General features: G+C 37.3%; 2 protein-coding genes across 6 annotated transcripts; both read right to left on the reverse strand.

Moving 5' to 3' along the window:
• Window positions 1–6,856: 6,856 nt before the first annotated feature.
• LOC104221390 (alpha carbonic anhydrase 4-like) lies at window positions 6,857–12,101 on the reverse strand. 5 transcript variants are annotated; one of them, XM_070165251.1, is made up of 8 exons: window positions 11,868–12,101; window positions 10,782–10,999; window positions 10,503–10,609; window positions 10,206–10,308; window positions 9,783–9,941; window positions 9,555–9,608; window positions 8,090–8,145; window positions 6,857–7,469 (listed from the first exon to the last, which is right to left on the reverse strand). In XM_070165251.1, the coding sequence occupies exons 1-7, from the start codon at window positions 11,956–11,958 to the stop codon at window positions 8,125–8,127; spliced, it is 753 nt and encodes a 250-aa protein (XP_070021352.1). In that variant the 5' UTR covers window positions 11,959–12,101; the 3' UTR covers window positions 6,857–7,469; window positions 8,090–8,124. The 5 variants fall into 5 exon arrangements, with proteins under 5 accessions (XP_070021352.1, XP_070021351.1, XP_070021353.1 ...); XM_070165250.1 differs by having other exon boundaries at window positions 6,857–7,504; XM_070165252.1 differs by lacking the exon at window positions 6,857–7,469 and adding an exon at window positions 8,283–8,340 and having other exon boundaries at window positions 7,921–8,184.
• A 5,608-nt stretch (window positions 12,102–17,709) lies between these two features.
• On the reverse strand, window positions 17,710–23,033 carry LOC104221392 (protein FATTY ACID EXPORT 1, chloroplastic-like). The gene is made up of 6 exons (XM_009772456.2): window positions 22,669–23,033; window positions 20,996–21,233; window positions 20,144–20,311; window positions 18,432–18,478; window positions 18,297–18,337; window positions 17,710–18,202 (listed from the first exon to the last, which is right to left on the reverse strand). The coding sequence occupies exons 1-6, from the start codon at window positions 22,774–22,776 to the stop codon at window positions 18,109–18,111; spliced, it is 696 nt and encodes a 231-aa protein (XP_009770758.1). The 5' UTR covers window positions 22,777–23,033; the 3' UTR covers window positions 17,710–18,108.
• Between the last annotated feature and the right edge of the window lie 4,057 nt (window positions 23,034–27,090).

The raw sequence follows: 27,090 nt of genomic DNA on the forward strand, positions 1-27,090 counted from the left end.
TCTCTCATGCCAATCTCTCTTAGACTTAGCAACAACTTTTTTCAGCAAGTTTCAGAGTGTCTTGTTAAATGCTTCAGCTAGTCCATTGGCAGCAGCATAATACATGGAGGAATTGTGTTGCTTGAAGCCAAAAAGATCACATATTTTATTCATCAACTTGTTATCAAATGGCTTACGATTGTCCGTTAATATATATTGCGGAATGCCAAATCAATAGATAATATTGACTCGGATGAAGTTAGCTACATTTTCCTTCTTTACTTCCTTAAGAGAAACAGCTTCTGCCCCACTTCGAAAAGTAATCAGTTGCGGCCAAATATATAGATGTCCACCAGAAGACTTCGGCAATGGACCAACAACATCTAAATCCCAAGCATCAAAATGGCCAAGAGGCAACAGTTGGGTGTAATACTTCAGGTGCTTGATGTATGAAGTTAGCATGGAATTGGCAAGCTTTACACCTCCGAGCGTAATCCAAACAATCTTTCACCGTGGTTGGCCAATAATACCCCATTCTTTTTATGTTGAAATAAGTTTTGGCCCAGATTGATGCACACCACATACTCTAGAGTATGCTTCTTGCAAGGCTTGAAGGGATTCATCAGTCCCCAAACAACGTAAGAGCACTCCATCAAATGATCATTTGTAGTGTGTATTCTTGTAATAAAGAAAACGAGGGGCTCTCCTTCGGATTTCCATTTTCCTTCAAAGATTTTCTGGCAATATACTGTAACAAAGATAAATGGTTGTCGCCAGTATTCAATTCCAACCTCAAGAACGAAAGCAATATTCTCAACTTTGCTTTATTCTTTCTCATAGTCATTTGGTGGAGGAACTACCCATCTTTGGCAAACAATGACTTGTGTCTGATCAGGCAAAGATAATGTAGAAGCTAAGGCTGCTAATGCATCAACTCTCTTATTTTCCTTTCTCGGCACGTGTTGAATAGTTACCTCTCCAAGCCAACTTATCAATCTTTGAGCATATTTGTGATATGGCACTAACTCTGGCATCTTGTCCTCATAGCTACTCAAAATCTGATTGATCACTAACTTGGAGTATCCAAAAACTTGTAGTTGCAATTGTTTGATATCCACAGCCATTTCAAGCCCAAGTATGAGCGCTTGATATTCAGCAATATTATTGGAGCACCGTTGTGTCAGAGTGAAAGAATATGGCAAAACTTCTCCTTGAGAAGTGATAAACACTATTCCAGTGCCATCTCCTTCACGATGTGCAGTGCCATCAAAATACATCTTCCAAGGAGGTTGAATTTCTATGAATATTGCATCTTCATCAGGCAATTCATCAGACAACTCCCAATCATCTGGAATCGGATGATCAGCTAGGAAGTCTGCTAATGCTTGTCCTTTTACCGCTTTTTGAGGAACATACACAATTTCAAATTGTTGAAATTGGAGGTACCACCTTGCTAACCGATCACTTAGGACTGGTTTAGACATGACAAACTTGATAGGGTTCGCTCTTGAGACGAGTCGCACAACGTGAGCTTGGAAGTAATGCTCTAGCTTTTGAATAGAGAAGACAAGTGCCAAACATAACTTCTCAATAGGAGAATACTTGAGCTCATTTGGCGTCATCATCCTACTCAAGTAATAAAGCGCATTTTCTTTGCCTTCATTGTTTCCTTGAGCGAGAAGCGCTCCTACTGACCTTTCTTGTGCTGAAATGTATAATATTAATGGCTTTCCAGGTATGGGGGTTTCCAATACTAGAGGTTTCATCAGATAAGACTCAATGCTTTTAAAAGTATTTCTGCAAGCTTGGTCCCATTCAAAATGAACCCCTTTCTTCATGAGGTGACTAAATGGTTGGCACCTTCCAGCCAGATTCGAAATAAATCTTTTAAGATATTCCAACTTACCCTGCAAGCTTTTTAATTCATGAATATCTTTAGGCTCGGGCATTTTCAAGATAGAATCCACCTTAGCTTGATCAATTTCGATACCTCGATGTCGAACAATAAAACCGAGGAACTTCCCAGAAGTAACTCCAAAAGCGCACTTCAACGGATTCATTCTGAGTTGGTATCTCTGAAGCCGTTCAAATACCATCCTCAAATCTTGCAAGTGATCATTCGTCTTCCTTGACTTTACCACTACGTCGTCAACATAACACTCCACGTTTTGATGAAGCATGTCATCAAAAATATTTTGCATGTCACGTTGATATGTAGCACCAGCATTCTTCAAACCGAAAGGCATTACCTTGTAGCAGTATATACCTTTAGGGGTGCAAAAGGCAGTACGTTCTTCGCCCTTCGGTGTCATACGAATTTGATTATATCCAGATGAACCATCCATGAATAACATCGCCTCGTATCCAGTTATTGCATCAATCATGAGCTCTGGGATAGGAAGAGGAAATTCATCCTTAGGACAAGCGTTATTTAGGTCCCTAAAGTCAACACAAACTCGGATTTGGCCATTCTTCTTTCTTACAGGGACGATGCTTGAAATCCATGTAGGATATTTAACTTTACAAACAAAACCAGCCTCAATAAGCTTGTTAACTTCGGTTTCAATCAAAGGAACCAGTTCAGGTCTGAAGCGACGTTGTGCTTGCTTCACAGGATGAGAACCTCGTCTGATAGCAAGATGATGAACAACCACCTTGGGGTCTAAACCTGGCATTTCTTTGTAGCTCCAAGCAAATACATCGTTGAACTCCTTAAGTAGCTCAATATATTTGTCATCTTCATCATTAGTTAGAGAGGCACTGACATATGTGGGCTTTGGATCTTCAACTACTCCGAGATTGACTTCTTTTAGCGCATCAACCATTGTCTTCACCCCTTCTTCAAGCTTAGGTGGTGAATATTTAGCATCTTCATCCTCTTAAGGATCACCATCATTGAAAGATATGTGATGACATTCATGAATATCAAGGCACTTTTCCTCGACTTCCGTATAAGATGAAGCATTTTGTTCATCATGAATGGTGATATGATATAATGACCCCACACTTTCTTCATCTTCCTCCCGTTCTCTAGTGTGTACTATAGTATGAGCCTTTGCTTTGAGGACCTTTTCGCATGAAACTACAAGTTTGGTCTCTCGCCTCATTCTAGAAGGAATCAGACTTGGGCAGTTTGTGGTCAAAATCTCCTTTTTAGCGAAGATAGGTGCTCCAATCCTTCTATCACTTCCATGACGTTTGTTTTCCTTCTTCAATGGTCCCAACATATCAAAGACTGAGGTCCTTGGATTCGTAAGTCGATCAAAACACAGAAGGTTTCTTATTAAGCGTCGTAGACACTTCTTTAGCAGTAATGTAGTTACAACTTGCCCTTTTAATGGAGATACGGATTGGCGAGGGTTGTTTGTAACCCAATCCTTCACGTGATTGCTTCAGTGGGTACCCTTTCTCCATCATCATCTTTTGAGTAGGGTTTGAAGCTTCAGACGGGAGCTTTCCCAACTTGAATGGTTCGTTGGGATCATATCCAGCTTTTGCTAACAGCTTGTAGGCGTTTGGGTCAAAGCCCTCATCTGTGCGCTTTGCAGGAAGTGTTAGATTTAGAAGCGAATTGTGGCTTGATGATTTGACAAACCCTTTAAACAACTTTGTAGACGACTTAATTGCATCAATTCGCTTGATAGGAAGGGTCAAGTCTCCCAAAACCTTACCTTGTAGTGTAGAAGATGGATCTTCAACATCCCTTATCTTTGGGACATAGCGAAGAACATGAGTCACTTTCTTACTTGAAGATGCCTCATTCATCTTGTTCCTATCATAAAGCACCTGATCTTTTTCAACTGTAATATTTTCCTTGCTAGTTGTTGCATCAACCTCCTTTGCAACATTTTTGGTCAATATCACATCATCAACCTTAACCTCCTTTGAGACGTAATTCTTTAAATAGAATTTTGCATCGGCAAAGTATGATTTAGCCTCGGTAAAGGGCTTATCATCAGCAACTATATTCTTTTCGACCCCATCTTTGCAGTATTTCAAGCACTGATGGTAGGTGGATGAAACCACTTTATTCTCGTGTATCCATGGCTTCCTAACATGATATTATATGAGGTTTTTTGCATCGATCATGTGCATCCATGCACTCGAATGCAAATCTCCCATATTTATTTCCAATTTGATAGCCCTTATAGCTCTTTCCCCCCTTGATTGAACCCTTGAATCATCAAACGACTCTCACATAGTTCATCAATCGGTATGCCAAGCTCTTTGATAGTACGAATTGGGAGAATATTGACTCCAGACCCATCATCGATCAAGATTCTACTTATTCTCTGTTCTCACACAAAACCAACCATAAATAGGGGAGATTATGGCGTGTTTCACCAAGAAAAAGATCATCATTAGTAAATGTGATTTTTGCATCACAAACGTCCACCTCCTCAGATTTCCCAGTGAGTTTTTCAGGCAAAGGAGGTGGCAACAATGATGGATCCTCCTTTGTTGTCTCTTCTTCATCTATCTTACAACATGAGGCTTTGATATATTCATAGGAAGCTCGCGGGTGTAACCAGATTGGCAGGAATTCCTCCAATGTTACTGGACGACGTAGCCTTTGATAGTGATTCTCCGGCATTTTTGCTTTCTTCTAGTTCTTCTTTATCATTTTCTTCTTGGTTCTTTTCACCATTTTTACCCTAGTCAACTGCTTATTTGACTCCCTTTGTAAATTTGTCTTGCAGCGTCTCCGCCGAGTCACAAGAATCCAACCTTCATCATCAGTTTGATCATCATGTGATTCACCTTTCTCTTGAGATCTTTCCTCCACTATTAGTTTATATTCCATAGAGAGAAGCAATGGTTTGCTCACATTGATAGATTCAAAGTCACCAAATTTAATCATATTTGGTGATGATGCAGTTTGGATGCCATCACATTCATGTACTTCGACAAAATTGCAAAGGAAAATGGGATCAAGTGAACCAAAAATGAAAGATACTTGATTTGAACTGTATTTCTCATCCTCAAGCAAGATTTTTCCTTCAGCGGCCAAGTCCATGACTTTCTCCTTGAAGACAAAGCATTTTTCAATAGGGTGGCCAATCAACCGATGGTACTTGCAATAATTTGGATTATTAATATTTCCAGCTTCATCTGGCCGCTTCATTTCGGGTAACTCAATGAGTTTCAACTCAAGGAGTTCTTCAAAAATTGTTGGGACATCGGAGTCCAAGAATGGATATTCTTTCACTTGCATTTCCTTCAGAGTTAACTTTCGGCCAACTTTATCCTGTAAGGACGTTGTTTTCACACTTTGCTTCTTTCTCATTTTTGTAGTGACCTTTAATGGCGAGGCATTAACATTCATTGATTCCTTGCTCTTAGACTTCGGAAAAAACCTGCCTCCTTTCTTTATTTCTTGTTTATCCTTCACTTTGCGAGGTTCATAAACATGTGGCCCTTGATTTCCGCTTGAAGACACACTTAGATCCATATCATGAGCACGTGTAGCCAATTCTTCAAAAGACTTAGGCTTGATACTATGCAGGATGTAGCAAAGTCCCCAATGCATTCCTTGGATACACGTTTCTATTCCAGAAGCTTCATTAAGTCTGTCTTTACAATTGAGGCTCGCATTCCTCAATCGATTGATGAAATCAACAACTGGTTCATCCTTCCATTGATGCGTATTTGTGAGTTAAACCATACTTACAATGCGCCTTGTGCTATAGAAGCGATTGAGAAATTCATGTTCAAGTTGCTCCCAGATATCGATGAAACCAGCCTCGAGATCAGTGTACTAATCAAAAGCATTTCCTTTTAAGGAACGGACGAACTGCTTGACAAGATAATCTCCATAGGTTCCAGCATTATTAGAAGTTTCGACGAAGTGTGCAATGTGTTGCTTCGGATTTCCTTTACCATCAAATTGTTGAAACTTTGGGGGTTGATAACCTGCAGGCATCTTCAAACTATCAATTCTCACAGTGTATGGCTTTGCATATGCGAGAGAAGACTTTGCAGCAACATCGTACTTATCTTTGATGGTTCTCATAATGAAGTCTTTCAATTTGTTAATGGGAATAACCCTGTCAGATGAAATCTGAAACTCTTTAGGAGTCGTTGTCTGCCTTGCAGATGAATCTCCTTTATCTTGCATCATCGGGAGCTTTCCAGGTGCTTGACTTGAATCTCCCTCCATCATGCTTTCAACTATATCTGTCAGCTTGATAATTTGATTATCTTGATCTTGCATATGCTTCGTTGACCCTTCAATTGCCTTTGTTAAATTTGCGAGTTGTTCTTCAACAGTTGAAGTATTAGTCACCATTGCTTGGATAACCGTCATGGATGGTGGAGCAAAGCACGGATTTTCTCTTACACCATACTTTGGGTGGAATAACTCATGTGGAGTGCTTGGAGAAGATCCAGTGATCAAGACATCACCATCGCCCTGTGCGATGAGATTCTTAGATCTAGAAGGGCTAAGTAGAGCCAATGTCTTCTAAACAATTTCAGCAATGTTCGCTCCTTCTTCCAATTCAGTTGGAAAGGATCTTGCCCTCTTTGAGGATTGAAAATCAAAGATAGGAACCGATGCAGATGGCATTTGAAATGTTTTTTGTCCCAGCAAGTTTGCTTTGTTCCTAGTGACAGGCCCTACGCTTTCCATAGTAGCATCCAGCAAGTTTTCCACATCAGATGAAAATTTAGAATCCGTAGCCTTAGCAGAAGTGAGTTTGAAGTTGATCTTCTTAGGAGTCATTTCTGTGTTCTTGAAATTTGGTAATTTGAAGAGATGGGAGGTAGAAATTGTTCCACTGGGCGTGCTAGAAATTTGTAACAACAAATTTTCGCGTCGAGAAAAATAAATAATCAAGACTGGAAAATTGCGTAACAAATGTAGTATTTGATTTCAATAAATAAAAGTGTTACAATCTCTATGGTATTCCTTTGATTCTTCAAGATTGTAAAGTATCTTAATAAACTTGACTTTGATTTGATTCAAGGGCTTGTAAAGTTTGATCTTGAATCTCCTCCTTGAACTTCAATTTGGGTTTGATCACGAACAAGTAATTTGATCTTGAACGTCTTGGTATTTGATTTGGCTTCGTTCTTGATCTTGAACTTGAACTTGAACTTGAACTTATAGCTTGAGTGTTTGAGTGCTTGAACTTGTAGCTTGTAGAGAAATCTGCGGTGTTTGATCCACGAGCTCTCTGTTTGCTTCTTGTTAGCACTTCTGGTGTCTTCTAGCTTTATAAAAACCTCTATTTATTGTTGTAGGGAGTGGTATGGCTCTGCAATTTGATTGGTCCGTTTGAACTGACCAATACTATCCAGACACTTGGCATGATTTAATTGGCTCATTTATTTGGCTTGGATTGCTACATTACTCGACACATGTCATGATTTCATAGGCTCATTTACTTGTCTTGGATTGCCACATCACTTGATACATGTCATGATTTTGTTGGCTCGTTCTTTTGACTTGGATTGCTACATCACTTGACACGTGGCACGAGCCTGGGCTTTAAGACGGGCAAATAGCCATTTGGACCTTGGGCTATTGAAGTAGGCTTATCATTTAATTTATAATCTAATTAAATGGACTAGCCCAACACATATATTGGCTTTTAATAATTAGCCCAATTACTAGCGACAATATTTGTTTGGACTAATGTCTTGAATTTAATATGGTCCAAATTATTTTATGGATTTAAATCCAATAAAATTTAAATAAATTTTGTGTTGTGCGGAAAAATAAAAAAAACAATTGTGCGGGGGGGGGGGGGGGGGGGGGGGGGGGGGGGAAGGAGTTTTTCCAATTAAACGAAAAACCAGAAGTTTAAAAATTACAAAAAAAAAACTTTTTTTGTGCGGGAGTGGGGGGTGGGGGGTAGTGGGGTGGGGTTTTGACGGGTGAGGGGAGAGTGGTGCAGAAAAACGAAAAATAAAAATTTAAAATTACAAAAAAAAAGTAAAAAAAATAATTTTTTTGCGGGGAGGGGTAGCAGGGTGGGTAGTGTCCAAAAATAAATTGAAATTTAAAAATAAAAAACCTTTTTGGAGAGAGAGGGTGGGGTGGGGTGTGTGTGGGGAATTTTTGGAATGGGGACGACGAGCATATCAGCTTAGATAGTTTACTCACAGAAGAATCAAATGCTGCTCCATTGCCTCTAGTCTCTACGGAAGAAACCACATATACTGCATTGCCATCATTCAATGAACCGTTTAAGCCCTTAACTGAAGAAGAATTGGCCTTTTTTGATAAGTTGTTAGTGCAAGTGCAGAAGGATCAAGAAATTGCCTTTGTTTGTCCCAATAATGATATTGCTTCTTACCATAAAGAATTGGATGCCTATGCTGCAGAAATACTTAAACTTAATCCCCCATTTGTTCCTGACATTCCACAAGATTTGGAGGATCAATGCCCCCTTTTCTCTGAAGATTTTTATAGCTATTGATATATTCATTCCTGATTAATTTCAAACTGTGCTAATTAAATGTTTTGCTGTGATAATATGATGCTGTTATTTGTCTATTGAGAAGTAATGATGTTCTTAGTTTGTTTATGAAAATACAAAAGGAGGGAGCGTGTACTATAGCAAGCGTGATTTAGGCTAGTATAATTTAGCGGACACATGCACTATATATTAATTGAATTTAATGTATATCTAATGATAGTGTAATAAATTATTCTCCAGAAAATGTTTTCCTTCTTACCAAACACACCTAAATGCGTAACAATTTCGCAAAATCGTACGGCGGTAGCTCTGTTTTTTCTTAAAGCTTTACGTTTTACGAATATGGAGAAATGGCAACTTTGTAATAATACCTAAATCCAGGACCTATTTAATCATGCTAACCATTTTGCCTTTATTGATGTTCGATTTTAATGCTACTAAATTCACCTTTAAGATTTAATGGTCTCCAATTTCGCTGAACAAGACGTCATCGAAGGGTATTCATAGTATAATTCTATGAATTGTGTAAATAATATTTACACAATAATGCATAATTAAAGATATACACGTAAAAGAAAGTGAAGACTAGTGTATATTTCCTTTATGTGGACCTCAACTATGACTTTTTGGGTTCCAAATATCTCTTTCCAAAAGGTCATTTCCAACACTTGACCACCACAGACACAGTTTGTTCTTGTTTCCATATTCACGTGTAAGTACAATCTAATCTGAAGTTGGCGTCATTCATTCTTGGACTTATATAGCTAGATATACTGGTCTTTTATGTAAGCTCTGAACTGGTCTTGCATTTGCCTCAAATCCCTGTTTTTTAAATAATTTTTTTTTAAAAAAAATAAAAGAAAATTAACAAATCAAAACCTAAATGAGATTTACTCATAATTGCTTTGCATTTTAAAGTACACTATTAGGGTATATATATAAGTCGTAACATGTTAAAATACGTAAAAAAAATAAAATTGCATTATCAGTTTATATAAGTTAAACCGTAAATACATTATCAACAAACACATTTTATTTCTAACCTTATGGAAAACGGCAAGTCCGTAATATACGAAAAGTTTTCAAGATTTATAGATGTCGAATAAAATTTGTTGAAGTTAGGACGATTAAATGAGAAGTAATACTTACATCATGAACAGCACTTCTATATGCCATCAATTGTTCCATAGAAACAGTCCTTGCCTACATTAGCCAATAAAGAAGAAATAAGATACTAAGGGAGTAATTAATTTAGAATTTCATGTATTATAAATATGCAGTTAGGAATAATTCAGCAAAATTAATAGAAATTAGACCTAAAACGTACCATTCCAAATATAAAAACATTTGAGAAGATGAAAAAATAAAAATGGATACCTTGGGGAGTACATTCCAAGTGATACCCTCAGTGCAAGGAGGAACAGTGAGTGAACCAATGTATCGATAGAAAGGTTCATCGCCGACCCCAAGTTGTTGAGGATCAACCCATCCCAATTTCAGACCCTTATCATCAACTGTCTCGATGTGATGCATTAACTGGTACAAGAGAAAAAAATGTTAAGTTTACATGCAAAATAAGGTAACTAAGGAGAAAGAAACAGAGAAAAAAAATTAGAAGAGGATTTGTCTAATAATTTGTTACGTACTCCTAGTATTTTTTCTTGACCTTTTCCTTATTCATGTAAGTTGTGGTAATAGTGAAATGAATTTAAAGAACATCAACATAGTATAATTAGGATATGAAATAGAAGGAAGAATAGCTAGAAGAATTAATACAAATTAAATGATTTGGATCATTACCTCCTCAAAGAAAGGGTTAGGGCTTCCAATTTTGAAAGGTATTGCAACCACAGCTATTTTCCCATCAGCACTCTGATGAACCATGTGCGCCTCCATTGCAAAGCTGCAAATATCAATATTGTCCTAAAGTTTTTAAGGTTTTGGCACACTCACTAAGAAAATTATATATTTTCTCATTAAGGATTATTCAGAGTAGATTTGGACAAAAATCATTAATGCCTTCTTATCTTGAATTTGACTAAAATGATACTTATGTTAGACCAAATGGAATTGATAAGCTAGTATAATGAGACAAACCATTTATTATTAAGTTTGTGCTCAGAAGGAGTATGCCAGTGACATTGTTGTAATTTATACTCAGTACCATCAATATTGATATATCCTGCATCTCCTTCCCATTGCAACTGCCAAAAATTAATAGTTTTTTTTTTTTTTTGAGCAAACCAAAAAAAAATAAAAAAAGGCCAAAAATTAATAGTTGGATTCACTGAAACTGTATAATTACAGGCAAATCTCTATTAAATTAAATAAAAAGAAAACTTTACATGGTCAGACTCAGTGTATATATATATATACCTTAATATCATGACCTCTGTTAATAATAATAGCAGGTGCGACTTTGTAGTTTGGTTTCAAATGTTGGAGAGCAGTGGTAACCGTCACAGTTTTGTTACGGATATTAACTGGAGACTGAAATTTGCCAGTAGTACATAGTGTCCATTCTGGTTTAAGGTTACCCCAATTCTCTGGTCCTTCGTTGGTTCCCAACAGGTAAGTGAATTTTGACTCATCATCTGGTGTTTCACACACAAAAGAAAAAAAATATCATATACATATAAGAATTAGAGAAGAAGAAGAAATAAATATCATTGCAGAATGAAGAGAGAGAAAAACGCTTTTATTTTGTTTCTCTTGTTTAACATAATCCAGCCACCTTAGTAAGCCCTTTTTATTGAAAAGAAAAATTATGTCACCTAGTAAATGAATATCAACGAGAAGAAAAATGTTCGAGCTTTTCATGTGATCATTTCCACCACAACAAAGTTAAATGTTAGGACATATTATTAAAGTATAAAATTATGTATTTGTCGTGCACTATGAAAAATTAATTGGCTATACTTTGATTCAATCTCAGAGACAAACCTTCATTAGTCCTATACTTCTATTGCAAAAAACAATAGGTTTTTTTTTTTCCATCTATACCAATACTTGTACGGGCGAAAGGTGGCAGAATTTAGTAATGCAAATTGACTCGATTGAACATCGATCACCGTTATAAACATACATACTCCCTCCGTTTCAAATTATATAAGGTGCTTTCTTTTTTAGTAGTTTGTTTCAAAATAAATGACACATTTCTAAATTTGAAAATAATTTAACTTTAAACTCTTCATTGTACTCGATTTACTCTTAATGAGAAGCATTTATAATCATACAAATGTCATGGTCCCACAAAACTTTTACCCTTTAAGCTTTTAAAATCACAAGTTTTTAAAGGTCTTTTGTTTTCCTTAAATTCTGTACCGAGTCAAACTACCTTATCTAAATTGAAACGGAGGGAATATAAAATATCTAGTATATTGATAAAACAAAACCAAATAGAGTACATAAGAAGGTGAAATAGTAAATATGAGAAAGGGATTAATGAAAGATAATTTATACCAACTTCATTATCATCATGAGCACTGCAAAAGGTCTGTGATGAAAGAAACAGAAAGGCAAACACAACTGGGACAAAACTTGGCTTGGCCATGATTTAATTTACGGTTGCACTAGGTTTCTCAGCCACTACGTGGCGGCGGTTCACGGTGGCAATGGTGTTGCTGGAGGCCCCTTTTAAAATTTAAAAAAAAAAAAGAAGTTTTTAGTGTTAATATACAAAAGGTGCCAGCTTTCCAGCAAGCCAGCAGTTAAAAAATTAAATGGAAGGAAAAAAAAAATGAACTTTATATAGAAGAGTGGTGCGTTATTAATTAAAGACCTCTTGATTTGTGGGGATATGAGGAATTAAAACAGCGAATGAAACGGGGATGCAGTGAATTACAATAGTATAATGTAAAAGACCTCTAAATTTTGACAAGACTAACGCTTCACCACTGGATAATATTTATTTATTCAGTTACACAATTAAAAGCTTTCCAGCTAGTATAGTAAGCATGCAGAAAAATATCTTTTTATCAAGAGAAATCTTACCTCCCTGTTGCAAGATTCTCTGATTGTTTTGATGCCCAATTACACAATTCTTCAGGAATAGAATGTGATCAGAATCAGACTATAATATATCGTAACCAAAAATAGTACAGTAACACAGATATTTTCAAAAGCAACTAAGTAATAATTAATTGTAGAATCATATTTAAATATAACTGTTAATATTATTGTTTACCCTAAAAAATGGATAACAACTGAATTTATACTGTGGTTTTAAGGACACGTGATTTACTTAGCACAAACTGAGAAAAAAAGTAAATTGATACTGAAATTAACTGCAAATATAAATAAAGCAAACCAAATGAGATGTATAGCTTTGATCCTTGAGCTAGGTTGCCTTCGAATCAAGTGAATATTTCACCGAAAAGATGAACAAAATGACAGAAATATTGAAAGCTTAAGAGAAAGAGAATATATTGTTTTAAGTAACGTGACTATGATGCCTTTTACAAATGGTTAGACTCTCTTTATATAGTAGGGGAGTCCTACTCTTGGTACAATTCTAAATACAGTAAGAAATCCTATGATTGGCTAATTAATCGGCCTCTTCTTGATACATGTCGAGACTTGCACCGTGATCCTCGCCCGATTGCGGATATTTCGTCTTTACGCTATTCGACCTAGTAAGCTTCCCTCGATCTCTATCTTATTCGGTCCCGATAATGATCGATATCGATCTCATTCGGTCTCGCTTTTAGTCGGTCTCGATCTCAATCGGTCTCATGGTCTCGAGCTTGACAATCTAACCCTGCACTATAGTTTGATATAAATCGAAGCCGATCCTTAACTTATCATGCTCCACCCTCGATCAGTTGCACAAAAAGGGAAAGCCCGATTTTGACCGTATATAGATAGTCCCCTCATTTTTTGGAGAGTAATGACAAGAAACGATTTGAGTCCTCGATCTTCGCCTCGATACATCATGACGTAAGCAACAGGGATAAATGAAACGTCTTGTCGGTACGGTTGCCCAGGCACTAATGCGCGTTAGTCGACGGTCGGCCATTATCGGCTTTGAACCGTCGTTGGGAAATTATAGATACCCTCCTTCTTAACTTTTCAAACTTTATTTTCAAATCTTCTTTCACTTTAATCTTCAAAATCTTGTGTCTTCCTCAAAGCTTTGTATTCTCATATCCCTGAGTTTCATCACAAAATACCAAGCACTCCTCCAAAGTTTCACTCTTCTTTACTCACCAAAGCAAAAATGGCTAAGACTTTAAAAACCGTTCTACGAAAGGAGACTGTTTCATCGTCACGGTCGGCCGGTGAGGGACCGGCAGCGGAGCCACGCCCTGAAGAGATTTTCCTAGAGGATATGTTCCCGATTCTGATTTTAAGGTTGAAAAAACTTCTTGGTGTCGGGCCGATGCGACTCGGTATCGAGGTATATATGCTCGATAACTGAAAACTCCTCTTCCAAGTTAAAAAGATTGCAATTGCGGTAAAAAAATACGTGGTGGTGCCAGCTCCAGAAGAAGCAATCACCACCCATGTGGAAGGGTTCTTAAGTGTTTACACTTACCCCTTCACGTTGGGTCCCCTTGATCTGATCATCATAGATTTTGCAAGAAATACGAGGTGACCCTCGGTTAAATTTATGCCTCTTTCTGGAGGATAGTGATACTACTCAGTTTCTTCTCAAGCAAAGTCAATGGGCTTCCCTTCACCCTCGACTACCTCATACGCCTATATAGCCCTCGACTCTATCGAGGAGGACTAATAAAGCTTCAACGTTGAGCCACTAGGGCACCTTTCTCGAGCATAGATGAAGACAAAAACCTAGGCTGGATGGGCCGATTTGTTTGAGTGAAGACTTAGACTTGATCCCGGTCGAAAGTATGCCATTTCCCAAGAAATGGAATATGAAACGTAAGTATAATTCCATCCTTAGCTTCTGTTTATTTTCTTCATTCTTTCACCCTTTCTTATCAGTGTACTTGATATAGTCATTGCTTGGATGCCGGGTGCGGTTCCCCAACTTGAGCACTCGGTCAGGAGCCTAATATCGCAGTCAACGCACGCTAAGCATGCATGGCGCTATTTGGCGAAGGGTCGATGGAAGGATAGTAGTCATGGTAAACCTTTCTTCCTGACTTAATATTTGACCATTATTCGAATATTTTCCCGGGCTTACTCATTTCTTTCCTTTTGTAGGTCTCGGGAAGGATGTGATGATGAGGCTCCCATCTGGTGATGAAGAAATCCAACCATCTATATCGACACTGGAGAAAAATAGGAAAAGGGCTTCGAATTCCATGGACTCCAAGGGGCAGAAACCCAAAAAGAAAGCAGCATGTAACTCAAAGGGGAAAATCATCCCTTTATCTATGGAGCCAGTCCAACGGCTAAGGGATAAGGTTGAGGAAGAAGAAGAAGACTCCGGGCTAGTTTCCCGTGTGCGAGCTGGCACCGAGATTCGAGGAACTACTGAGCCGGTGCGAGCTGAAACGGCTCTGTCTCGAATTGATGAGATTGAGGGGGAAGTTTCAGCCAAAGTCCCTGAGCCAGTAAGAGTCGAAGGCATTTCGCCTCGAGGTGAGAAGGCTACCAAGGAGGCGGTTGATGCTGGTGTAGAAACCATGCTCGAGGCTCCCCGAGATGAAGGCGGTGCCCCAAAAGATTTACCTGGGGCGATAGAAATTGGAGATTCCCCTATCGCTTCCTTCATTCACTGAGTCAATGATTAAGGATTCTCAGGCTGTGGAGACTTTCCATGATGAAGGGGTCCATAGTGCAGAAGACCCTTTCCATGGCTACTTTGTCGGAGTGGAAGATGTCACCAGTCTGGGTGACTTGGAGATACCAAAGAAGAGCTCGAGCGAGGATTCCTCGAGCCTTAAACTGACTACTTGGTTTCTATCTCCAAGTGTTGATCTCGGGCGCAAGCGATCAATTATCATCTCGGTCCCAGAGGATGCTCGGGTCTTTTCTGCCCCCGTAGGACACGTGATTTACTTAGCACAAACTAAGAGCAAACATAAATTGATACTGAAATTAACTGCAAATATAAGTGAAGCAAACCAAATGAGATGTATAGCTTTGATCCTTGAGCTAGGTTGCCTTCGAACCAAGTGAATATTTCGCCGGAAAGTATGAACAAAATGACAGAAATATTGAAAACTTAAGAGAAAGAGAATATATTGCTTTAAGTAACGTGAATATGATGTCTTTTACAAATGGTTAGACCCTCTTTATATAGTAGGGGAGTCCTACTCTTGGTACAATTCTAAATACAGTAAGAAATCCTATGATTGGCTAATTAATCGGCCTCTTCTTGATACGTGCCGAGATTTGCGCCGTGATCCTCGCCCGATTGCGGTATTTCGTCTTTTCGCTATTTGACCCAGTAAGCTTCCCTCGATCTCTATCTTATTCGGTCCCGATCATGATCGATATCAATCTCATTCGGTCTCGGTTTTGGTCGGTCTCGATCTCAATCGGTCTCGTGGTCTCGAGCTTGACAACCTAACCCTGCACCATAGTTTGATATAAATCGAAGCTGATCCTTGACTTATCATGCTCCACCCTCGATCAGTTGCACAAAAAGGGCAATGCTGATTTTGACCGTATACAATTATTATGTACGTATAATTTATATTTAAATGTACAAGAGGAAAATATTAAATCACTACAAAATAAATATGAAGCATAGAGAAGGTGGGAAATAATATCATATTTTTCATTATTAATAACCAATTTTTATCATATAAAGTGTTAAAAAAATCAGGTCTCAAATTAAATACGGTCAATCAAAGAAATTTTGATTTATTATAAAAAAAATTGTACTTAAGAATGCGAGAATTATCATGATAACCAAGAAGGAACAAAGTTACCCATACAAATTCTTGACTTCGGTGCAACTAATGATGTGGTCAAGTGGCTAATGAAGTAATTTGAAATTATAGAAAAGATAGAGTTTAAATTGGCATATGTAGGATAAAATGGTCAAAATACGGGCAAGCTAGTTTTTTTTTTAATCACTGAACCATGACCAAATTAGCCGGAACTCAACGTGATGCTCTTAAATGGCTGCCTGTTTTAAGGTTCTCCTTTTCCTTTCTTATACTTTGTTCCGCTGGGACTCGGAAACATATTTAGAATTCCTTGGTAAACTCTGTCTAAAATTGAAAACTCAAGTTTCTGTATTAGTTAATGGTAGTTAGTGTGTCAGTTAGTCGGTTAATGCCACTGTACACTTAGTGCCCGCTCACGTCCAGCTCATAAGTTAATTGTTAGTTAGTTAGGCTCATTATAAATACTCTGTGTTTTCAGAGAAGTGAGAATCATTTTGCATTACCTGCTTCTTCTTCATTTTTGTGCTCTAGAAACTTCTGCCATTAGAGCAGTTTAGAGCTACTGCAAATTTGTTCGGTGTAAGTGCGGATTTCATCATTCTGGATGTTTTAATTAAATTTGACACTATAATCATGAGGCTTGCTGCAATTTTTCTAGCACTCTATTTAGAAAACTTGAGTAGATTTTTATATTTATGTACAGCATTATAATAGTCGTATAGCAAATTAATTGTTGTTGAAACGCTGCCAGCTTACCAATATTATATGAATGACTAATTTTGCAAAGTACATGGACAAATATGAAATTTTCCTTTTCTTTTTTCATGTGTCTCCCTTTTGTAGCAAGTTAAAATGGTTGTCATACTTAAAAATGTTCATATAGGAAACGATGAAATTGTTTTTGAAACAAACTTTTAAAAGGTATGAATAACTAATTTCTCAATGTCCAGGGCAAAATGTGGGCTTTTCCCCTAGAATATAGGGGGGAAATTAGAAATAGCACTGACAATTGAAAATAATTACAGTTTCAAAAGAAATCAAAATTTAGTCACTTTTTTATGTAAAAATAAAATCTGAACAAAAATACCCTTAAAAATCCGAAAAAAATTCAGCATATTATGCTGGTATTCGAATTTTTTATATATGACATTCCAGCATAATGTGCTGGAATTCGAAAATAATAGGCTGAAAGTTTAGACGCAAGAGCTCCATAATCCATCATATTATGCTGGAACTTTTCATGTGCTTGAGTTCCAACATAATATGCTAGAAGTTTATATGCAGGAGCTTTGTAATCAAGCATAATTTTCCGTGTTTCAGCAAAATAATGGCTATTTTTCAATGACTTTGTAAACGTTACTATTTTTCAATCATCAATAGCAGAAAACTAAAATGTAAAGCAGAATTGAACTTGTGGAAGCATTAATTTTCTACATTCTTTCTCAATTTTAGGGACAATTTATTTTCCTCATCTTCTACCAAAAGATAAAATCAACTTTTCAAAAATGAACCTGCCAATAGAGAAACTTAGTACATTTACAAAGATAAATCCAGGACAACAAACTATATAACAGAAACAGGAAGAAAAAAAGTGCAAAGACATCGTGTATTTTGTGCTATAATGCTAAAGTACTTAAAATGATCCATACATGATAATTTGTATTAATCAATCTATCATAACATTAAATGTGCCACCAGCAAGTTGCTAACGAACAAACTCCCATGAAACTTTGCAAAATCATTACACATTCCAAGAAACATATTATCAAAACTTTGCTCATTTCCCTCATTTGCCATTTGCCAACATGTAACTTGCGCAAATTAATGGATTTGCTCACTGTAAAACCGCCCACGTTTATGATGAATATTCAACATATTTCTAAGAATTAGCGCAACTAAGATGTCACTGAAGTAGATGCCTTCAACTTCTTGGGTGGTGGATTACCCCCAGACAGTATCACATAGGAGTAGAAGCAGAACATCGCAGCACTGCAAATTTAGCAATAAATTAAAGATAATATTGCACGGTTGCACCTGGTAATGAATACTCGCAGAGAAGCAAGAAAAGAAGACGTTGCAGTACCTGATGGCAGCGGAAAAGCCAGTAGGGAACAATTTTCCCGTCTGCACCACACAAAAAAGAAGACCACCATTTTTATTAGACAATGTAAACCTTGCAATAAAGTTATTAGAAGACTCTGACATTATGGAGAACTACCAGTGAGAAGGTCTGCATATTTTTCCACAGAAGGGCCGCAGCAAGTACTGCAGGACAACAAAAAGGGAATGACGAATTAGTGAAAGGAACATACATTCTGCAATTTATTTTAGCAGGTAAGGAACCAGACAATAGGGAGTTCATTAAAAGCTTCAACTCTAACTGGAAAATGTGTAAGATGGTATATAAATGATGCATAAAGTGAATCTAAAAACTATATTTCTTTTCAATTAGTAGCAGCATATCTACAATAGGTTAAATCACAGATAACTGCAGATTAAACTTTTCATTGAGGAGAAATATTTTACTTGCAGCCATATAGGTTGAAATTTCACATTACGCCCTTGTTATTTGGGTGTCTCACAGAGAAGATTAGTAGCTCACTAAGAATCATATAGCAATAATAAGAACTTTGAATGCAGTGCCTTGAATTAATGTGTTATATTGAGCTCTTCATAAAATATGAGAAAATGCATGCTTAATAAAGTTAGAAATTAGCTTTGCTTGTGATTCCACAATAGAAGCAGATATTGAAAATGTTACAATAGGCTGGATGTATTGATGTCAACAGCAACCACCTCAAAATTGGGCACATCGACATGGCAATCCACGACTAATAATAATACAAAGGCACAGCATTGTCCTTCTCCCTGAGTCAGCAAATATCATACACTACCACAATCCCGACTATAACAGTACAAAACTGATCACACAGCAATACCTATTGAGAATTTGTTTTACATTGTTCAGGTGATATAGCGACTACGTATTTCTGAAGTTTTAAAAAGCCATAAGCTTTACAATAAAAAAAATAAAGAAGCGTAATGTTGGAAATCAGATATTGCCACATTAACAAGGCCATAATCTATTAGCACTGCAGAATGGCACTAAAATGTGCAGTCAAAATTGAGTAAGATTGAACTATTCATTTCAGTCAAGCCAGGTTGGAACATGCAAATGAATATTTACCATTCGTTAAGTTAAAAGGTTCACAGTAACACATAATCAGATGATTTTTCAGTAGTAAGCTATTTTATCAAAGATCTAAGAAGATGTCATCTTCCTTCTCTTTCTCTCTCCCTCTTCAGCCATCTCTCCAACTCCCCCCCCCCCCCAAAAAAAAAAAACACCTACACACAAAAAAAATGAATATCTGTTTGCTCCAACAACTGTGGAGACAGCTCTTTGGATTGTTTGGGGAACTCACATCTTTCTTTCCCTCTTTTACCCTTTTCATTTTAGCATGAAGAATATCCTTATGGACCTCACTCTACTTATATCAGGAGGCAGCTGTGGTTACAACAACAAACCCAGTGGAGACCCACTAGTGGGGTCACCCCTACCCTTGGGAGGTAGAGAGGTTGTTTCCAAAAGACTCTCGAGACTCTCGACAGGAGGCAGTTGTGGTTGAAGTTGTTAAATTTAAGACTTGAGCGAAAAATAGAAATTAACCATGGGAACTGAGCTCAATGATGATTTAGGTTCATAGGGTAATTAGGCTATGGATGCCTAAGTTAGTGCATTAATAAACGTGTCTATGATCACATATAATGCTAAACCTATGATCACATAGACACATATAAAAAGAGATTACACTCGAAGAGAGTGTCCCCTGCTCACCACCAATAACAAGGTGAAGCCCATCCAATAGCCACAACTAGATGAGGCAGAAAAACAAATTAGCAAATAACTGATAGAAAACCAGCAAATACCTGCTTGACCCAGTATGAATGGAAAGCTAGTTTTCCCCTGTCTCCAGACCTTCATGCTAATGGTGCTGAGGGCCAATAACGCACCTCCAAAAAGAACACCACTGCTTAATGTGGCTGGATTTCTTGAGAAAATAAAACCAATAAGCCCCCCCGTGAAAACAAGACCACCTGTGATGTAAATCAATAAGTTGTTGACAATAAATTGAGTAGTGCAAGAGACTAAAACATCTTTCTTACTGTAACAACAAAGATTAAGATAGATCCGGAGGATATGCGACTTGAATGATTTCTCTGAGAAATAACAGAAGAGATCATGAAACTGCCAAAGCATTGTACTTTATGCCTAGTGCTTTTATAGACACTATCTACAATACAGTAGTTTAATGTAGTCTGCTGACATTACAATATTACATTGATACACTTTCCTATAGATGCGCACATTTCAGAGCACCCACTCAAGGTAATGGATATACATATGTACCAAGTATATTACGTATGTACCCAACATGGGTGTATCCAGAGAAGTGCCGCGCACACGTGTGAGGTACATGTTCCGGGAATTTAGAACTAGGGTGGAACATGAAAAGTGCATTGGACTTCTGGTAGTAAAGTGACTTCATGGGCTGCGATTCACAGGACTTGCCCAACTTTTTAAAAAATCTAAACTGGCTGAATTCACCAGTGGAAAAGGGATTAACTTGAAAAGAATTGCAAGAAGATGTAGCAAAGAGAAAAAGTGCACTTGTTTGTACCACTATAAGCATCATGAAGAAAAGTATGAAAAATGGAATGCCTTAAATACAGAAGTATCATATGTTCCTCAGCCTCCTCAGAGTATGAGTTAATACTCACCGAAGGGAATTCCTAAACAAAAATCATGAATTTTTGCAGCCTTTTTTGGCTGGCTGCTGGAGTTTTCTTGCACCGACTCATTCATTTCTTTCCTAGTAACATATTCTTCTGGTGCAGAATATGAGTTGGATGAAGTTCCATTAAGTGATTTTGATGAATCTGTTGCATAACTTAAAGAATTCCTGCTCCCTAAACTGGATTCGTCCGTGCCATGTCCGTCGTTATTCATAGCAATTACCTGAAATCCATGGCAAGTGAAGTTTGTCTAAGTGAAGGAATACAGATTCAACATGGAGAGACACTCTACAGACTGAAATGTCAACCATCATACAAAAAGTCAAACCGAAGGAGCCTTTAGCCTTATATCAGAATTCAGAAAGAGAAAAACAGTTATTATTGAAGTCATATCCGTACTATCAGCAAAATTATCCACTCTGAATTTGCTTCAAAGAAACATAGAAAGAAAATGAGTGAGAACGAAGGTTGAAAAATAGCGGCTGAAATCAGAATAATAATATAGTACAATCAAGTATAAGAAAGCATCATAGAAAGTTTGAGGATTCACTTAGCAAATTTGAAAATCAAAGCTCCCAAAAGTCCATTCTGGTCGTATATTATATGCTTGTTTTACAAAGAATAATCCAGACACAGTTCAGGTTCCATCTTTCCTCTGTTTATGAGCAAAATCATATTTAGAAAGCGCAAGTATGTGCCAATCTTCGGCATAATAATTATGATCACATTAAAAGTAAGTAATTTTATTGGACAAAACATATCAATCAATAAATCAACTATCACAAACCAGTTGGGGTTAGCTAAACGAATCCTCTCCAACCATTCTGCTTGTATTATTGGCCCATTTTAATCGTAACATATGATTGGTGAATACACCATATAAATTCATCAAGAGACATTACTTAGGAGATTGTCCAAAATTTCTTAAAATTCTTTACTCTTCCCAGTAGGAGTGGCAAAAGGGTGGGTCGGGTCGGATATGGTTCGGATTGAAAACGGGTAATGAAAAACGGATCAATTATCCGACCCGGCTCATATTTAATACGGATAAAAAAGGGTTAACCGGCGGATAATATGGGTTACCCATATTATCCATGACCTCTTGTATATGATCACTTTTGGAAGAATTCTTAGTCTCTCTAACTTGATGAACCCCCAATTTGAGGCGTTACAAATGTAAAAATTAGATCCATTGGTTATCCATTGGTTACTCATTGGTTATCCATTTTCTAAATGGATAATATGGTTCTTATCCATATTTGACCCGTTTTTAAAAAGTTAATTATCCAACCCATTTTTAGAAATAATATGGGTGGTTGACTGTTTTCTTTGAACCATTTTGCCACCCCTACTTCCCAGCATTAACTTCCAAACAGTCAGAGGCAGATTCAAGATATTAAACTAGTTCAGCAAGGTACATCATCACACCCTATCTACTTATAAAATCAACTTTATATGCACCTCGAGCTTAAGGAAGCGGATGCAAGCCCCTGCAAACAGTAACTAAAGCAACATCCAGCAGGAAAAAACATTATTTTTGCAATAACCCTAAAAGAAATTATGGGGAAAAACATGTCTTGGCAATAATAATGGACAAATAAAATTCTGGGTATTCATAAAAATCATTTCTTGAGGGGAAAAAAGTAAAAAGATTGTACCTTGAAGGGAAGAGGAGAACATGGGTGCAGTGGTCGAGTGTGAAATTGTACCAATAATCTGCGATTCATTGAAGAGAAGCAAGAGAACTGAGAGATCGCCAAAGACATGGCTGCTTATGTTTGGATGTTGATTCTTGATTTGGTTCCAACTGCTCAGTTTACACAATAAACAAAACAGTGTTTTGAGTTTGGGGAAGTCAATGATGTTAGGTGCCAGCAATTAACAACTTTGCTTTGACTGAGGCTTCAGCTTTTGTATTTGACCATAAACCAGTAGATTCTAATGATGAAAATTCGACAGAAATCAAATTAGGGGAAATGTTGAAAAATCAAACAATTCCCTTTATTCAGATCTGTCTTTCCCTAATTAAATTTGCTCAGTAAATCCGGGTTAAGAAATAAGAGGAGTCCGGAACCTAAATAATGTGTGTTTGGACTCAAAACACACAAATAAGTGTATTAAAAAAATGACATTTCTATATATAACGTGCAATAACAACACGCTATATATTAACAGTAACGTCTGCCGTTAAGTATAGCGTGTTGTTGTTACACGCTATATGTATAGCACACAATTAGAAAACGATATCCTCTGATTTTGGCCCCACCAATAAGTGAACAGACAATCACAATTATTTTAATGTATAGCGTGTTTAGAAAACGCTATATATCCAAAATTTTCTACCTCCCGGACTAGCCATTTCCTATATAAAGTGGTCAGAGTATTTGGAAAAATCGTTCACATACAATTCTAATTCTCTTCAATATTTTCTTATTGTTAAACTCTGAAGCATTTTTTTCGCAATGTCTGAAGAGCATAGAATAAGAGTTTCATTATATTGGGGGGTGAGGTTGTGACGGAGAATAACTCTGTGAGATATAGTTTATCTCCACACGGTCATGTAAATTACCACTTACACTAGAGTACGATAAATTGATATCGTTGTTATGCTAAAAAATGGGAAAGAGGAAACGTTCAGTGATACTTAAAGTAACTGGAAGATATCCGTATTCCGTCACTCCGCAAGGGGCTGTTTTTTACTCGGAGTTAAACATCTACGATGATGAAACTTTGAGGGATTTTCTGAGGACTCCGGATGAATACCAGAAATATCTTGTAATAAATATGTTGGATATGTACGTCAAGGTCGAAGATGTTCCAAACAATGAGGTGGCCAGACATGTTCCGGATAATCCCCAGTCATCAGCTGGCTATTCTGGAGGAGTTTTTGTCGGACATGTTCCTGATGAAAGAGTTTTCCTTGATTTAAACTTATCCCCGCCTGCTTTACATAATTCACAAGACGAGTGGTAAGCTTCAATTTTCCTTTGTGGTACGATGTACAATTTTGTTGTATTCAATTTGTATTAACGCTGATATATTTAACAGGGGGTACATGTCATATATGAGTTTTATCAATAATGAACCCGAGCATAGTTTTGGTGTGTTGGATCAAAGTGGTCCATCCGAAAGCTATTACCTACATGAAAATGTCCATCATGGAATTTCATCACATTGCGACTTGTAAGTGAAGTGATACGGCTATAAGAAAAGTATTTTGTAAATTTAGCATCTTATTAATTTGTTGATTGTGCAGTGAAAACTAGCAAGTTGAAGCAAATATACTCACTCATTGCCCGAAGACGACGTATTAAATCGGGATCTGGCAGATGCACAGAGTGAGGAAGAGAACAGTGATTACGACAACAATGTTGATGAATCTGGAGGCGATACACCCTTTCATCGTGAGGATGGTGATGAGGAGGATGAGAAGGAAGGACCTGATTTGACGAGAGAGTATGCTCCACCCCCTAGACGAAGAGTGCATGAGTCCCAAGTGTCGTTTCATTCAAGGGAGGTTCCTTACCTTGATAACTTGCCAAACATGCCGGATGTGGAAGCTCTAACAAGGGATTTTGATGAAATTCGAACAACAATGTAGGATGAGTCTAGACCAACGGTGTTGGCAAAGGGCATGTTTTTTCCTGGTAAAGCGCGCCTAAGCAGGGCTTGTAAAATGCATAACGTAAAAGAGTATCGTGAGATGACGGTATGGGAGTCAAGTCCAGTTGTATACAAGGTTGTTTGTCGCAGGTGGTTTTGGCTATGTCATTGGATGTTGCGTGCGATGAAGAAGAAGATAGGTCTGTGGAAAGTGGGTAAATACATTCCCACCCACACATGCGAAATGGACACATTCAACGGGAATCATTTCAACTTAGATATTGACTTGATTTCTCTTGTTCTTATTCCACACATCGAAGAAACCATAAGGTATAAAATCAAAGAGTGCATTACAGCAGTCCACCGGGAACATGGCCATACAATTACTAAAAGAAAGGCATATCTCGGGCGGAAAAGAGCGTTTGAAATAGTTATGGTAACTGGGATAAGTCATTTGCAGATCTCCCTAGGTACATGGCTGCACTGCAGCAGTTTAACCCCAGGATAGTTATTAAATGGAAGCTTGAGCATATTCCAGGTAAACCAGAATATATGTTCAATTACGTTTTCTGGGCGTTTAATCCAGCAGTTGATGGTTTTTCGCATTGTCGGCCCTTAATATCCATAGATGGCACTCATGTCTATGGAAAGTACGATATCAAACTGTTGATAGTTGTGGCAGTAGATGCTGATGGGCAGATATTTCCTCTAGCTTTTGCTATTTGTGCCAATGAAAGCCAAGAGACGTGGACTCTGTTTTTGAACCACTTGAAAGAGCACGTTGTGAAACAGCGTTCCGGTATTTGTCTAATATCCGATCGGCACGGTGGTATCTTAAGTTCTGTGGAGAACTTGCCTGCATGGCAAGAACCTTATGTTTATCATCGTTACTGTTGATACCCAATTTTTCCCTAAGTATTTTTTACACTCAAAATACTTTCAAAATAACATATATGTGCATACATAATCATGCCCAAGTATTTTGGTATTTTTCCCAAATTTTTTAAGGATTTTTCAAAACCAATTTATTGTCTATTTTTAGCAGTGCAAAATCCAATAATTATTCCCAAAATTATCATTTTGGTGAATAATTTATTTATTTCTCATATTTACACCAAAATATAATTAAGGTGATTTTTGCATATTTTTACAAATTTATTTGGTATTTTTAAAGCTAATTTGCATATAATTGCAATTATAGCCCATGTTTCGATTAATAGTATTTTTATAATTGCAAAATCAGTTCCAGCATCTTTGTATTACTAATGGTTTCAGTACTTTTAATTTTCTTTTAAAATCATTTCCATTATTTTTATAAAATTAAGAGGGAGAAATTGGCTATTTAATACCTAATATATTATTATTGCAATTTTAGCCCCAATTGTAAACCACCCCATCAGATTTTTAATTAACCCAATACCCAATCCAAATCCGCCCAGCCCAATCTCCGAATAACTCGACCTAGCTTCGATTTAATTTGAGTCGTTGATCAAATGAGATCAACGGCCCAAATTTCGTTTCCTTAATTAAATTCTAACTACCACCCCCCCTGACCCCTCATTTCATCGAGACCGGTCTCTCTCTCTACTTGGTCTCTTCCTCTCCTCCTTCTCTCTAGAACCTTCTGGTTCTTCTCCGTGGCCTTCACCATCTATCCGGCCACCTCCAGCCTTACCTCTTTCGACCACCAGCCGTCGTGAAACCTTATCTCGCTGATTCCCTCTATCCTGGAGACCCCAGGAGCCTCCACCATACGATATGGTCACTGAAAGCTTTGCCTGGTTTGTCTTTGGTCTTTCTCCGATGGGTTTTGATCCGATGGTGCTATGAACACCATTATTGCTGAGTTTCACAACCAGGTTTCTCCTACTTCTCACTGGTTTCTTATGAAACCCTAATCTCTTCCCAGACCTCTTAAATCTCTGTATTTTTAAACGATTTTAACTCACACCTTTATGTTTTACACTACTCTCTACTCGATCTTTACGATTGCTCAAGTTTTAAACGTTTTGTTCCCTTTTTTTCAAACTAGGGTTTCTGAACCCCTCTTTGAAATCACTTTATCTTCTGATTTTGAGTACTATATGTTTGTGTTTATATTATTTTCTTGTTTGTGTGATTTTCTGGGTTATTCTCCGAGTTCTATGCTTTAATTTTGTTGTTAGGGTTCCAACCTTCTACTGTTTCTGTGATTTCTTGCTTAGGGTTCTCTGATTTTCGTGCCTATCGTGTTTAATAGATTTAATTATTCATTGTTTACCAAATATTCTGCTGATTCTGTGCATCTCTTCGAATTCCTGATTTTGTACACGTTTTCCTTAGAAGTTTTTCACTGATTTTGAATCACTTCCTTATTTGTGAGATGTTTTCCTTACTTAGAACTAATTCCTTGTGATTTTAGTCTCATCCGTGATTCTTTGACTAATTTTCAGAGTTAATTTATATTTTTTACCATATTTATGCGCATAAACATACTT

This window comes from Nicotiana sylvestris, chromosome 12 (assembly GCF_000393655.2).
Source record: "Nicotiana sylvestris chromosome 12, ASM39365v2, whole genome shotgun sequence".
Taxonomy (NCBI): Eukaryota; Viridiplantae; Streptophyta; class Magnoliopsida; order Solanales; family Solanaceae; genus Nicotiana; species Nicotiana sylvestris.